The sequence below is a fragment of the Chroicocephalus ridibundus genome, chromosome 2 (genome assembly GCF_963924245.1).
Source record: "Chroicocephalus ridibundus chromosome 2, bChrRid1.1, whole genome shotgun sequence".
NCBI lineage: Eukaryota > Metazoa > Chordata > Aves > Charadriiformes > Laridae > Chroicocephalus > Chroicocephalus ridibundus.
This window is the reverse complement of record NC_086285.1, coordinates 90,754,854-90,770,784: the sequence shown is the minus strand read 5'-3', so window position 1 is coordinate 90,770,784 and position 15,931 is coordinate 90,754,854. Positions and strand designations below refer to the sequence as shown.

General features: G+C 39.4%; 1 protein-coding gene across 4 annotated transcripts in view; it reads right to left on the bottom strand.

Annotated features, from left to right (window-relative positions):
• The window catches only part of CTNND2 (catenin delta 2), a 680,238-nt gene that overhangs the window by 178,849 nt on the left and 485,458 nt on the right, over positions 1 to 15,931 (bottom strand). For all 4 annotated transcript variants that reach the window (XM_063326147.1, XM_063326148.1, XM_063326150.1 and 1 more), the window contains one exon: positions 1,402 to 1,534. In XM_063326147.1, coding sequence (XP_063182217.1) covers positions 1,402 to 1,534 — 133 coding nt within the window. The remainder of the gene's footprint in view (positions 1 to 1,401; positions 1,535 to 15,931) is intronic.

Sequence of the window (15,931 nt, the reverse complement as noted above, 5' to 3'; positions counted from 1 at the left end):
AGCTGATGTCCTAGTGGGATGGGTCAGATCAACAACAATCTGTCTTCTTTTTCCCTAAATGGTTAGCAATGAAAATCAAACCGTCTTCTTCCATCAAATGTGATAGCTACCTAAGGGCTCTCAATCTATGGCTAGCAGGAGAAAGCACAGATTGTACAATGAATAAATTGCCTTAATCATTTAACTGCCTTTCTCAGAGATTAATCAATTCTTTTACTGAAAAACTAATTTGTGAGTAAGGATGAGAAGAGAGCATGGGGAGACCGTGCGGTTAAAATTTTCAGCAATACCTGGAACAGAGTTCGCTTTCCCAGCGCACAACCATTCTTCATTTTAACATCCATGTAAATATTTTTTTTATTATTATTTCTAAGATGTTTGGGGTGATGTATGCAACCAGTGCGGTTCTGTCAGTGCTAGCAAACCACAGACTTACTCACTCGGGAATTTCCTCGGCATGAAAAAGCCTAGACGGGAAAGCCGCTATAGCCGGAGAGAGCCAGGGAGCGGTACGCGCTGAGGGTGAGGATAACGAAGCACTAGCAAGCCAGCATCACTGCACGGTTCTGACAAATAAGCAATAGCAGATCCTGATCTCAGTTTACCTTTACATGCCAGGCTAAAAGATGCCAGCACAGGCACAGATTTACGTGCACACCACATGTCCCTGATCAGCAGTATCTCTGGGAGGGCCAGGGGAGGCAGCTGGGGCTGGTAACAGCTTCACTCATTCAATTTTAATTGACTCCTGTGTGTTTGTCAGATCCCTCAGAGCTGCCTTCCTTCTGTTTTAACTTGTGCCAAAAGCTGAGCCGGTCCCATTAACCACAGGGAACAAGCAAGCAAGAAGTACCCGTCAGCTACAGGTACAGAACAAAGTCTATAATGCTGTTTGAATTACATTTTAGATACAATCTGCGCTGAATTCCAAGATCATAGACCAACGATCACAGTTCAAGCTGCAAACCCAGTGAAATTAAACTCCATTCACGCAATTACACATTAAAGCAGGCTTTGATTCAGAATCCTTTTGCTGAATTTTTCTGTAATTGTATTTAGTGCCTAAACATCTCTTTTTGAAAGTCCTAAGGAAATGCCCATATGCTTCAGTGGGATCTAGACTATACCATTAGCTGTTTACTGAACAACTACTCATACACTGTCTAAATGGTATACGATCAATCAAAATATTCAAAACCAGACCAAAAAAGAGTGACAAAAATATTTTATGCACTTTTTCCTTTCTCTAATTGTAACAAATGACTTAAGTGAAAGCTTGAGTAAAATGGGTCCAGACGCATACACAATTTTGTTTGTAACCCTTTTAAATTACATATAAATAACTAGCTATGATAAATGCCAGACAGCATCACTGTTGAAAAAAGGATTTATAAGTCTTACCTCTGCTTTTATTTTATTGTCTCCGAAACAGAGGTGTTGTAAGTAGGCTGCAGCATTGGACTGTACTGAGGGAAACTGATGCTGTAACATCTGTATAACTTCTGGAAGCTCTGGATCTCGCCATCCGAACTCTCTGTGCAAAAACAAACAAGAAAGATTCATCAAAAAATGTGCTATTATTGGATAAATATGGCAACAGTTGGGCCAAAAAAGAAGAAAGATGTCTCCAAGTAAAATCTTGATTTTTTTTCCCATTATTTTCAAAGCAAACATTAAATCAAATATGAAGCTATTTTTCACTTTAAACTGTACTTCTCTGCAAAAAAAAAAAAGGTCATATAAAGTATAATTAGAGTAAATAACTTAAATAACTTTATGGAATTAGGTGTCTAACTGCTAAGGTTTCCTATATGAAAATGATTATGTGGAATATAAATATAAGTAAAGAAAGAAGAGACATGCCCATACTATTATACTTTATCAATTAAGATTAAAATATGGAGGCTAGAATCGGAACCACAAATGGTTTGCTATGAAATACTCGTTTGTGAAAAAAGTCATTTTTACTTACTGCAATCTTTATCTGATATAAATTGCCATCTTATATAGAAAGCAACGACTTATATTGTCTTTTCATTTATTTTTTCCAGATACAGTCCATACTCAATGTAAAATTATTACACAGTTCTGGCCCTGCTTGAGCAGGGGTTTGGACCAAACGACCTCCAGAGGTCCCTTCCAACCTCGGCCCTTCTGTGACTCTGTAATTTTACAATTATACAATACTTACATGTCAGATTTCTTTTAAATCTTCATTCATACTACTCAGTCTAAAGCAGCTAGGCAAATACAAAGGTCTTTGCACTTTTCTTTACTCCAACAAAGCACGAAACACCATTAGCATCAAATGAAACAACTGAATCCAAGCGTGTTGAACAAATCTCAGCAAGTATTCTGTCTCAGCAGGTATTCTGCAGCTTCCAGAACTGAACTTAAACTAAAAATTTTGAACTAAAGTTTTTCTTGAACTAAAAATTTTCCCCCCTCTGTGGTTGAAGGTAAAATCATTCATGAAAATGGCTTTGGACTCTGTGTCCCAAGCGCCAGGCATGCACACAGCCACTCTGCAGGAGGTACTTAATTCTCACATGGCTTTTGCCTAAGAGATAATTTTTTGTGCCATGAAAATATTTTCACCATCTTCTATCTAATGCTACGTGTACAAAGTAATAGAGGCAAATTAGGGGAAAGAGGTGACTTGTGAAAAATGCCGTATGTTCTCTGTAGCAGTCACCACGATCACCTGGGAATTCACTGCCAAAAAACCCCACAAGAGTTGTTGCAGAGTCCAGCTATAATATTTGAAAAAATATTCCTGATCGTTAGATTCCTTCCCAAATTATGGGGATTCTGCTGCGCTGAGGCCAAGTGCATGTTTATCACTGGGAAAATTCACCCACGTTTGAATAACGCTTACAGTAGCTCTGCAGTCTGTCTCAACTAAAACCAGGCATCGCACTTTAAGTACAACAGCTCTCCAAGACACTTCATTGAAACAAGACATTTTTTACAATAATAATGAATTAGCACTACAGAACAGAGGTATTGTCTGTTCTCCTCTCATACGGGATGTTTGCCAGATTAAGAGCTGTCATTACAGTTGTATCTTTATGACGATTCAGAATATAAATGGGAGACGTAAAAAAACACACTCAGAATTTCACTGGCTATTTATCTTCTGACAAAACAGATGTTAACTCATGAAAATTGAATTTCACATTAAATGTTTAATACAAGGGAACCATGAAGACGAAATAATAAATCACATATGGACTATTCCAATGAATCTTGAGATGACAGAGGCTGTTGGGAAGCTTCTACAAGAGACCTTTTGCATATGTTCAGAAACATCTTAACATCGAATTGATATTTGGAAAAGTCAGACAATGTTGTAAAAAGTATCAGGGAAGGGTAGAAATTTCAGCAGAGGAAGATGGCAAACACCGCATTTTCTGTGTATACCAGCTTACTATGACTGTGTTAACAGGTGAAAGGGAAGTGACTCTTTGGTTAAGCACTTATTTCTGTTTAAGAACAGGCAGTACAAACCCATAAACAAATCATAAATTGGCAGAGGTTACAGAAACAGTTATTTGATGTGTTAGCTTCCTTTTGTACTGTGAACCATGTTAACACATGTTCACAGGTTCTTCACGCACATGAGACCTGCCTCCTATATACACGGCTCTCAGGCAGCCAGAGACATCTTCCACAAAATATTTTAAAATTAAAAATAAAATAAATAAATAAATAACCCAACACACCAGCCTTACTGAGAGGACAAATTAATTATTCCAGCTCCACTTCTAAATTCTTCTCATTTTCAAACCTAGATGCCAAGTGCAGGTGTTGGTAATTTGGAGAGGATACAAAATACCAGAAGAAAAGGGCTTGTATGACAAGACAACAAGGGGGAACATTTGAAATTACTTGTTTTACACCAAATAACTATACTTCTTTCCCAAAGAAAACGTTCTCCTTCACAATACGTGTATTACTTGAACAGAAAAAAATAACCAAAAAGCCCGTTACATACAGTAGTACACCATGGAGCCTGACAACCAGCTCAGGTTCTGCTTCCTCTTGTCCTGAAATCCAGGCCAGAAGAGGCAATGAGGGGGAGAAAGGAAAAGTTTCTTTCGTCAAAGGTACAGTTAATTGTTCTGATGAACCTGCAGTCTCGACATGCTATTTACATATGAAAACAAGGCCGTGCCTACTTTTCCCCTCTGATCTCCCAGAAGAAAAGTTAGCAAACAAGGGATGTATGAATACTTGGAAATGCTTGTGTGCATATTGGACGCAAATAGAAAATTAATTCAGGAAAGAAACCCTTAGCACTGGAAACTGAGTTTGTCATGTAACCAATCTTAGGAGAGATAATGAACAAAGCTGGGAAAAAAGTTTAAAAATTTAGCCCAAGTATGCACTGTCATTTCGAGCAGATGGTCTCCAAGATGATTATATTTTTAGTAGTTTCTAAATGAAATACGGTAGCTATATAAAACAAACAAAAACTTCTGTCAACAGTTAAGGCTGCTTGAATAATTGTGATAATTTTAGCAGCCTTCAGGGCAAGAAGAACTTGTTTCCAGGGGTTTAAATTTTTCGTTTGTTTTATACAAGTCTCTTACAGGTGGAAAAAAAGTGAGCTAGAGAAAGAGAGGATTTTGTTTTTAAGGACAGCAAACTTGCAGTTCTATTAACATTTACTTGAAAAATTTAAATACGGATTTTTATTTTTTTATTTGGTTTAATTATGAAAAGTTAGGAAGGCTATTTAATGAAGCCAACTGACAGAGGTCTTGAGAAGGGAGGAGGACTGGAATTCCTTGAAGACACGGGTACAAAACTATCTGGAACATTTTGCATAGATGTGGGGGAACCTTCAGGCCACGGCTCCAAGCACACCTATATGACAAAAAATGCATATTAAAATAGAGAGCCAAACCAAAAGTAAAAGAAAAACCTAGTAGGGAAGGAAGGTATGTTGTAGAAGTCAAGAGCTGGAATAAATTGGGTTCCACCTTGGAAAAGTAACTGAAATTAGATAGCAAAGTATCTTTTACTGCCTACCAACAAAAACCAGTAGTAGAGTCGGCACTTGATAAAGATAAGGGTCAGATTAAAGAAAGGGAGAAGGATAATAAAAATCAAATCTACCTCAATTTCTGTGAAACATCTGATATTGTGACATATGGAAATTAGTTAAACTGGCAACACACGAGGATCCAATCCCTAGTAAAATTATAAAGTAGAATTAAGCAAAATCTGAAACTGTAGTGAGTATCCTAGACAGACACTATCTATCTAAGCCTGTGTCCTTTATTAACATTCCCATGCTTACAAAATCCGAGCGAGGTGATCCACACAGATGGTGAAACAAGCCAGAAGGCTGGAGTAAATCTGAGGAGATGCATGGCATGCAATTTTGAGGATGCCATCAAACACTATCTGTGTAGTAGATCCAAAAATGAAGAGTAAGCTAGCAGCTGTACATTCAGCATCTTCTGCTATTGCCTCCATTTCCCTTGGAACACCAACACCAAGCTGGTCAGGTGCTGGCGTGGGTTTTTCCACAAGAGAATCACAGCTGTGCGAGAACTCCACGGCTTTGGCTGGAAAGCAGCATTTGCCGTGCACTCCAAATATTTCAGCAGGTTGTAAAAGCGCATTACTTCTAGGAAGAGTCCTCATCTGAGGAGACCGACCAAAGCACGTCAAGGTGTTCCACCTTCTTTCTTTGATAGAAACTGTGCTCTGTGAATGTAGGACTGATCTCATTTTAAATCCTGCAGAAGGTTTTAGCTTGAAGTAGTGACCAAGGCAGATGTTCCACGGATTACAGTAGGATACTGTTCCAGAGGTGGAAGAAGACCCAAAGGGGAACACCAAGTCATACGTAAGGTGGCAATATGTATGCCTAGACTATCACAATAGGCTACATTTTATCTGTGAACAACTGAAGAGAATCAACAAGGAGCTGGACATGAGACACAACAGCTCTGAAACTGAGCAGCAGACGCAGCAGCACCAAGAAATCCAGGCTGACTTGAGTACAGCAAGTATTGCATCGAAACCAACTCCTGCTCCTGCCATCATATGACATACCCATGTCAAAAAATAAAGGAGATGCAGACCCAAGAGAGACTGTCAGTAGCACAGCTGAGTGCACTGGCTATATGGGATCACTTAAAGGTGCTGCTGAATACAGAGCATGTACTGCGTCTGAATATTTGCCTGAATTATGCCAGAATTTTCTTTTTCAGCTACTGCAAATGCTGGCGACACAGAAAAGCAAACCCAAAATTCTTGTTACAACTATATTTTCACTCATTTTAAAAAGGCTCCGAAATAATTTTTAAAAGCATAGGTCCCCAGTTGGTAACTAAGGATACGAAGTACTTCTACACAGCATTGGAGAAGGAGGTGTGATGGTTCTGTCTACTCTCCATCCATTGGTCACAGTGAATCTCACGAGAGCTTGGGTTCTTGTATCTGGTTTACATTATTAAAGCAGATCACATCTGATCAAGCAGTTGGCACAGGCAAGCACTGACACCCAGAGCTATTCCCGTCTCAGCAGCATTCCCCAAAGGCAGTGCTGTGAAGACGCCTGCGACAAAGAACCATATGCTTGACAAAGACTGAGCTACCACCAAGCATTTATCAAAGAAAGACAATGCACAGTTTTTAGATATATTTATTACAAAACTGTATGTTTACACCAGATTGGTCCGTATGTGCCTGCCTGCCTTAATACGCATGCATGTATGAGAGACAGTCTTAGACTGGTGAAAAAGAGGTTTTCATACATGAAGTGGTGCTCAAAGGCAAAGACAATACAACCTGAGTTAAGGATAATCTTCCCTAGATTTCTAACTCATATACCTTGTGGCGTTGCTAATGCCAGTCTACAAGATTTTTGCAGAACTTAGGCCTACTGAGATATACCCTTCCGTTTGCTTTTCCCCCCCTCCTCCCAAAAATTCAATAAATAAAGCCTGAGAATCTCTTTTGCCTCGTTTCTGAAAGGAGTGCTGTGAGAACGGTTTGCTGGTATTACTAGGAAAAAACAAACTACATGTAGCTCAGGATCAAATGCAAGCACAACTAATCAAGAGCCAAGAGAAGATCAAAGAAGGAACTACCTCCCATGTTTAAAGGGAGAAATTTACTCCTATTAAATATATTTGGAAGGGAATATACCAATACTACAGGAAACCTCTCTCTAAGGAATTTATCTCAGTACAGTGAAAAAGTGCAAAGACAAGATGTTAAGCTGGTCAAAAAAAATCAAAAATACCATAACATAATCCACGGACAAGGATTGTGATATAAAGAGGAAGAAGCCATCTACCAGCTCGTTCCCTCATTTTCTTTCTGTGATTCTATGACAATTGCTCAAACAAAAGTGAACACATACGTGTTACACTTAATTTATTGGGAGTTAAATTTGAGCATTTCCTTAAGTATTTTCCCTTTTTCAAACGTGCTTCACCATACGCGAGCACGTACATACAGGCAGATTGTCAGCCTGGTCTGAATGATCTGCCACAGTTCGAGTGGAGGCAGAACTACTATATTTGCTTTCAAAATGTAAGAATGTTAGGTACCTTTAGCACACAATTTTAGGAAATAAAATACAGAGATGTCAACCTTTGTTCCACTCACCTTGGAAAACCCTCAAAACCCTTCACCACATTGTCTTCTCTAGTCAAACTTGGCCAAAAAAGTGTACAAGCACAAACAAGATCACCTTCATCTTCAGCCCCACGCTGATACAAGCAACACATATCCGCAAGATGTAGTTACAACAGGTTTGGGCCTCATACAAACCCCTCAGGGCAGCAGTGAACCCTCAGCAGCAGAGAGCTCCCTGTACTTCTGTTTTGTCCTTTCAAGAAAGATAAACCAAACCCTGTCTACTGGAAAAGTTAGGAACAATATAATCTGACACAGTTTAAGCTAAATGTGGAAGCACCAGAAGTAAGGACAGAGAAAAGGCACTGTATATGTATCTTCTATGAATAAAAATGTAAGTTCTAATGAAATAAAGAAATCCATCTACATTATTGTTTAGTCCAACCTGAAAACCACAGCCTGTGCGGGGTTCTCCATGTGACTGATGCAAATGCATCCCGTATCACACAATCAGAGTAAATGTACCCATCTCGCCAAACCTGCAACTCTTGAATCTCACAAATCTTCACCATTTGCTTCTTCCTCTAATGGAGTTCTTAACACTTTCTGAAGAGCTGCTGTTAGAGCAGCGTGCTTGCCAAATGGCTTTGTAACATGAAAAACTGATCGCAATAACCTCTTCATTGCTGGGTTGCTTAATTATTTTTTTTTTTTTTTTTAAAATACATGCACAACTGTTAATTTGGTTTGCAGGCAAAAAATTGTACGAATGGTACAAATGGAATCAGAAAGAGGAGGAAACTTTTCACTACAGAGTCTAATGACACCTGAAGTATGGGAAAAGTTGATTTCAGAGCTTGTCAACACCTGAGCAGGCAAATGTTAGAAAGATACGCCTGGCCCAACAGTTACTGATTTTCATTGGAGTGACACACCAGATTACTTACCCAGGTATACTGAGACCTGTTAGTATATGCAGTGTTAGGATACTATCTGCCATATCTGGACCCACGTTACAGGATCAGTAATTTCACTGGTGCAAACGGGAAACACTTTGCATTCTGGCAATATATCATTTAAACATTTAAGTGTATATTACATGAGCAGGCAACAACATTTGACTGCACTTCAATATATACTGTATTTTTAGTGAAGCATGTAGCTTACATCTTCCCTAAATTTCAAATTTAGCACAGCTGAATGTAAAACTGCTGTACAAACATTTGGCAATCCTGATGAAAACCTGGATGCTGCTCTTGGGTTATGACATTTTCCTTGGTTTATGCTTCCACGAGGCCTAAACTGGAACCACCATGCAGTAGTGCTTACACAGATTCATCACAACTGTGGTTTTTACAGTGTATTTGAGTCTGCTAATGAGGTGCAGGGGAGGGTGTGCTGTGGCAGGTGGACAGGATTCCTGCCCAGCTCTGCCAAGCAGCGATGGAGATGCTCAGCGTGTCCCAGGTCTTAAACAGAACCGTAAACCTGAGGTCTCAGAGCTAATCCAGCACTTCAAAAAATCACTTCTCCGATACAGCAAAGGGCTAAAACTGATTTGTACAACGGAAAATATACCCTCCTGCAGTTCACTTTTGTATCCTTTACATGTTCTCCAATAAGGCATCACTTTTCTGTTTTTACATTACTACCTGTGATTTAGATTTTAAAGTAAGAAAACTGCAAGAAGTGAGCTTGTGAAGAGGCAAGATGAGAACTACTTCAACGTAAAAGAAATAGTCTGGAGCTGAAGTGTCTGTAGATTTCTTGAACATTTTCATCTTAAGAGGAAAAGACTTTAAAGATGATTCTATGATACAGTTGAGGAAAGATTACCTAATGACACTGGCCCACATGGTACTATTTACAGCTCCAGCTTACTGACTGCTGTACCGCATGATTACATCCAGAGGTATAGGTATTATTTGCTCAAGGTTACCCTGATTACATTTACAAATGTCTTTTTAACTGAAATATATTCATGAACCTTTATGAAATAATCTTTCACACTATTGGTACTGATCTATAAATACCTAATTCCCACAGTCCCAGTGAGGGAGCTTCTAAGAAAAAAGTTGCCCGTGTCCTGAGGTATCCATACCCTGCTGTAGCTGCTATAATGTTATCTCTCCTCTAGACAGTGAGGTTGGGAGCAGAGAAAAATTAGGGGCTTCAGTGCTTTAGGATATCTTTAATTTTGCCATTTGTACCATTTGGTTTGTTTAGTGTTTTGTTTGGTTGTGTTTTTTTTTTTTGTTAGAAAGTGACATTCGTCTTTTGGGGAAGCTGAAATAGTCTTGAAAATCTTGTTTTATCTCTTCCTCTGCAGGCATTTGCATATACAGGGACTGCTTCTGCAAAGGCGAGTAAGAGGCAAATTCGGTAAGCTATCAAGATGTCTTTAAGCCGCCTAATTTCTTTTCTTTCTCCCTGCAATGCATAACATTTTTCTGACCCCCTACTACAGAGGGGTCTTACAGCAGCTTAATACACTGCAGCTGTGAAAATATGCCAAGTTAACCCTTCCCTGAGGGATCAGCTCGTGCTTCCTTCTGTCCGTGTGCAGGAGTTCACGCTTCACAGGGAAGATTTCAGAAGATTGTGAAATGTTGCTCAGCAGCAGGATAGCTGTTACAGATGTGGGTATGCTTTCTTCATAGATCAGAAAGGTGGAAACGTAGACAGGAGATTAAAACAGTAGAGAGACCTCAGGGATTCCAGCCTTGACTCTGTCGTTGACTTACTTTGTCACACACAGTTATTTACTTTAATGCCCTTCTCCGAGGTTTGACAGATTCTCTGTCTCTGGAGACCTGTAAATCAAAATCGTCTCTTTTTCTAGAACTAGTGTTCCCATTCATAGGCTCCTAAACCTTTCTGTATTTCAACAACAGGGGAAAAATGCTTTTGAGATCTTGCTCCAACCTGGCCTTCCAAAGAAATGTATGCTTTCCAAAGAATAAATGTTACTCCACAAAACCCTGATTTTCCTAGGGAAATGGAAAGAGCCCTTTAGAAAGGAAGATATTTATTTTCTTTCCCCGCACACACTAAGACATCTAATCACTGCAGCTACATATATTTAAAAAAAAAACACAAAAAAACAAAAAAAAAGAACAAAAAAAGCAGCAGGAACAATTTAGCATTAGCCTAATGGCACCAGTGTTAACAATTCAAACCACGCTCATCTGCAGGAGAGGAAGCTGGCACACTCAACACTCCCTGAAAGTCTCAGAGCATCCACAGTATTTTTTGAAATAATCACCACCACATGACCTCCCAAAAGGCTATGAGGCACTCCACCTCTCTCCAGTCTAAGCTTTTAATGTCATGATATTAAGTACAACGAGTTTCATGATAACTGATGCGACAACACATGGATTGTCTCTCCCTGTTGCTCTCTGCTTGACCAAGCTTCTGGCCCCAGCAGATCTGCCCAGTCGCAGGGGGGTGAGAGGATGCTTCTACTCTTCTCCAAGCAGGGATGATGGAAACTCAAGCTTTTTCAGGTTTGGGGGAAATAAAAAAAGCAAGAAAACTGGATGTTTCTCTCCTATCCGCAAATAACGGGCAGACGGCCATCTGGGTAACTTGCCATGGGAAAGGAGGGAGCACTACAACCAGAAACTGGGTATTTTCTGTGTGCTGAAAGAGCAGACAACAGGAAATGCCAACAGTGCATACAGTTTAGCACAAGCGGAAACACTTTTTACAGCTGGGGTGGGGGCAAGGAAAGGGTGACCATCTGAAGTATTGGTAAGTATTACTCCTAAACATCTCGTACTATCTCAATTCCTTAGCGATGTGCATTATTAGCTTACTTTGTCACTTCATGGCAGCAGCTCTCACCTTGTCTCCATGCATACATGCCCAGGCATTGTTCTTATCTATCTAACACTTTGCAGCACTCCTTGTCTTTCCGAGCACAGTAAACTCTTCAAAGTAGACAATCTTTTGATACTTAAATAATGAATATTAAACAATAAAATTTAAAGGTGACGCCAAATATCGCACAAGTTGATAAGCCCCAGAATTTGCCCTGAAACACTCAAACACCAAGTCTGGAAAGCCAAGAGAAAAACCCACATAAATGTCTAATACTGAATTTCAAAGTAAAATCAAACAACAGACTGTTCTCATTTTCATTTCCTACAGCTAGACTCCTATTCAATCTTTTAGAGAAGCAGAGGAACTAATTCTGTTCATTAAACTTGCAATCTGTACAGTTCTATAAATGCACTTGAATTTGATCTTCTCGACAAAGGGAAATACAGACTAATGGCTTTTCTTTGCTGCCTTTATTTCAGTTTTCATTACGCATGAGAAAACTGGTCTCCTGCATGCTAGCCTGATGTATCTCAATGTACAACCACCAAAACAATGTAACAATGCAAGATATACTTGACACTCAGGAGACAGAAAGTTCATGGGATCAATAACAAATGAGTCAAATTGTTAAAAATTGCTCAAATGGAAAGGTGTTGGATGGAAGGAAAAATATCCACCAGTAATGAGTAGTGACACTCAAATACTATTGCTACTTCCCACCACATGCCTTTCATCTACTTCAAAGCATGGTAGAAATTCTAGGTAACTCTCCTAATGCAGTAGATAGGTATCATCATCTTCATGTCAGGCATGGATAAAGAGAGGCAGCGCTTACGTGCCCCTCTCACAGAAAAATAGAAAAATTGGCAAAAGTTAGAAGAGCCACGATTAAATCCTCAGCCCTAGTTTTCAGGTCTGAACCGAATAAACTGATTCACTGGTAGCTGACTGCAAAAGGTTTTCAAGATTTTAAAAACGCAGAGGATCTGGACAGTACTTCAGGGGAGCGCAGCACAAGGAGAGACCTTCTGGGCCATCAAAGCCATTTCTGATCGCCAGTCTCCCGCTATTCGGCACGTGTGCTGCAGCATACGTTGCTCAAGCTACAGATGGCCTCGTGTAGGGAAATTTTCATCAATCTCAGATTTTGTTGACTGTAACAACAGTTTTAGTTTATAAATGAAAAAAAAAAAAAAAAAAAGACTTGTCCACGCATATCCATTCAGAAAGGGTGCTGCTTTGTTGTTGCTGTTTCTTGTTAGAAATCATGTTTCAATCATGTCCTCTGCTATTCAAAGCACCAACAAACCTAATACGTATCCTCCTTTTCTGAGTATTAAATCAGGAAACAAGGCTGTACTTCTGCACTTGCAGGGAGGAGTAAAAGGAGAAAGGACGGTTTCTAACTGAGTCTCTCGTATGGTAACATTTCTGTTCTCTGTTTGGGCCTTCGGATAACCCAGAGTCTCCACAATAACACAAAAGCCAGCAGAAGGATGACGAGCTCATCAAAGGACAGATAAGACTAACAGAAAGTACTACCAGTACAACATCAGGGAAATTCAACTGCTGTCACCAACGAAACCAGACCAAGAACAGCATGTCTCACCTAAAAAAATAACGCAGAAGCCAAATCAGAGAAAAAAATTACACATGGACAATACTCAGAGTTTATGGCAGAAGTAGGGCTGTAGATTTTAAATAAACATAAAACAGACATCTCGTATTTATATTTGATAGGTTTACCTCAGTAAAATGCAACTCACAGAAAAACATCCTCTGACCAGGGAAAACCAGCTCCTCTCTTAGTTGCCATCCCATCAGGTTACAACTGGGACACGACTTTTCTATCCTTTACAAAAAGAATGAGGCTGCAGACTGTTCTGCACAGCACTTCTGCAGAAATGCTTCCAGCTGAACTGTGAAACACTGTAAATATCTAATAAATCCACTGCAGAAAATAATCACGCTATTGATTGAGGGCAATTGCCCTTATTAACGAATGAGAGAAATACTGCCAAGGATCTGTCATTTAGAAATCAGAATCAATATCTTAAAGAGGTCTTTGAAGCTAGAATATATTAAGGGAAAATACGTACCCCAACCTATCAAAAATCCTTCCTCTGCCTGTGGAAGCTACCTACAGAAGAAGGATGAGTTAGTTGTATGGTACTTAGTTCTCAGTTGTATGGTACTTACTTCCATGCAACACGTTCTGGGTGGGATTTTTCACCTGATATACTGAATCCCCGTGCACATTCCCTTCACTGATTCAAGAATTTAGCTGGTGTGTGATACGCTGCAATGTATTCTGCCAACTGCAAGAAGTACAGACTGTGAATTGCGCCTTTCCCTTTTTCACCTCAGAGCTAATTCCTTTTCAGATTTTGGGTAACCTTTTCCCCCCTACATTCCCTTATTTAAGCTAAAAGGCCAATGCCACTCCCTCTGACTTTGAAACTGTCCCCTATGTGTTCAGCTGACAGCATTGACTCTAGCTATAAAAACACCCAGTATTTACGACCTGTAGCTCTAACATGAAAGATTGCCTCAGACTTCAGCGCCTGTGCTCAGATCGTGGTTACAGGCAACTGAGGAACTGATACCAGAGTTGATTACGAAATAATTTCTGATATGTTCAAAATTCGAAGTAGTCCAAACTGTGGTTAAAGACTTAAACATTGATTCTGTAGTATGTGCAAGTCCTGTGGCATGTGTTCCCTATCTCGATCTAGTAGCTTTTGACTAGACTTAAGAAATTAATTTTGCTCTAAAACGCTCCCAAAAAATGAACAGGGGGTTCACTTGCTGGAGTGATGAAAATTGTAATGACAGGTGGTCCCAGTCACCTCTACCAGGCCTCATTCACAGACACCAAACCCATTCTGATAACCATTTATTTCCTTCCCTCTCCTCCCCTGAGATACCCTCGGACGAAGGCTGGAGAGCATAGCCTGCTTTACGGAAGAGAGGAGCACGCTTGGGCAGAACAGGCACAAGAGCCCTCTGTCTAGGCTGGCAATCAACCGCCTGTCACACATAATACAGAAGCAAACTTTTGATTTTTTTTCCCTTTCCCTTTTTCATAGCCACTGATGTCTGCAAGCAGAATAAACAAGTTTCTTACACCTCCATAATTTCACATTTTTGGTCACCTTAGGACAAAATCTGTAGGATTCTGAAATTCATATTTCAAATTGCTGCTGCAAATTTCAAAGTCAAGTTCAAACACATCGAATTCACAGCTTTTTCAGCTGTGTTGTTTGCACAAGGGGAGGCTGGGACTGGGTAAAATCTGAGATGTTTTTTTGTCCGTGTCAATACCTGCTGTTCATAAGTTTTCTTCTAATGGCAAATATGAATTCACATAGGAGCTTGTGTTCTTGATATAACCTGATAAAAATGAAACTGATATCCAGTTTCATTAAAACTCACTGTGGAAAAGCCGTGGAACTTCTGCAACAGAGGATATTATATCTATAGTTATTTATTTATTAGTGGAAAAACCACTGTTCGAAATGATTTTGTCTCTGTTTCACAAAAATATCTCCCTCTTCTATGTTTTTTCATTTGAGCATAAAGAAAGGTGATCATACCGCAAGCTCTGTCGGCTACATCACAGATGCAGTTCAGAGCACACCACACTTCAGTTTGACATTGCACTTTTTAACCACTACTTTAATTTATACTGGAGTCTCTCTTTCACTCCAAAGTCCAGGGACGAAATATTATGCTCACAGGTGGCTTATAAAGGAATTCCTATAAATGAAATTACATGCACAAATCAAATGGCTATATTAGATTTTTGCAGAAGCTGATACTAATTTACAGGAGAATGTTTTCCAGCCTTTTTTCACACCCATGAATGTCTGAGAAGTACAGCAAACATGGGTATTTTTGGAACACACAAAATTACGTGTCTGTTGGCAAACTCTTGAAGGCTCTCAGTGTCAGACGGGGATCCAGATAGGACTTGGAAAATAAAGTAACTCGACTTTCTTTGGTTTTCAGTACTTCACCACAACTATGCACCTGCGATGTTGTAAGCATTATTTAGTGTATATGCGTCCATCGTCTAAGCGCTTACGTCTTTCCTCCCTTAAAACATACGGAACACAAAATTCAGGTTGCTGATGAACATGAAAAGTAAAGTTAGATATGCGCAGCAAATAAAAGTCCCTACCCTCATTTGCTACAAAATGAGATCTGAAATACATGATGTTGTAATCACGTTAGTATGAATTACACATACGTAACTGTCAAACTGGCAATCATACCTTTTACTTGCACAATATATATTTTAAGTAGAAATAAAGTTAAGTATGTAATTAGATACTTGTGCCCATTCTCATTTCAGAATAGGAAAACTGAGAAAAATTCCAGCAAAACAATAATTAAAGAGAGATTCAGAGTGCGCTTCCCATTGGCTTTGCAATATATTCGTTTCTCAAGCTTTTGTATAATGGATTGCATCTCTTTTTTTTTAACTTCTACGAGT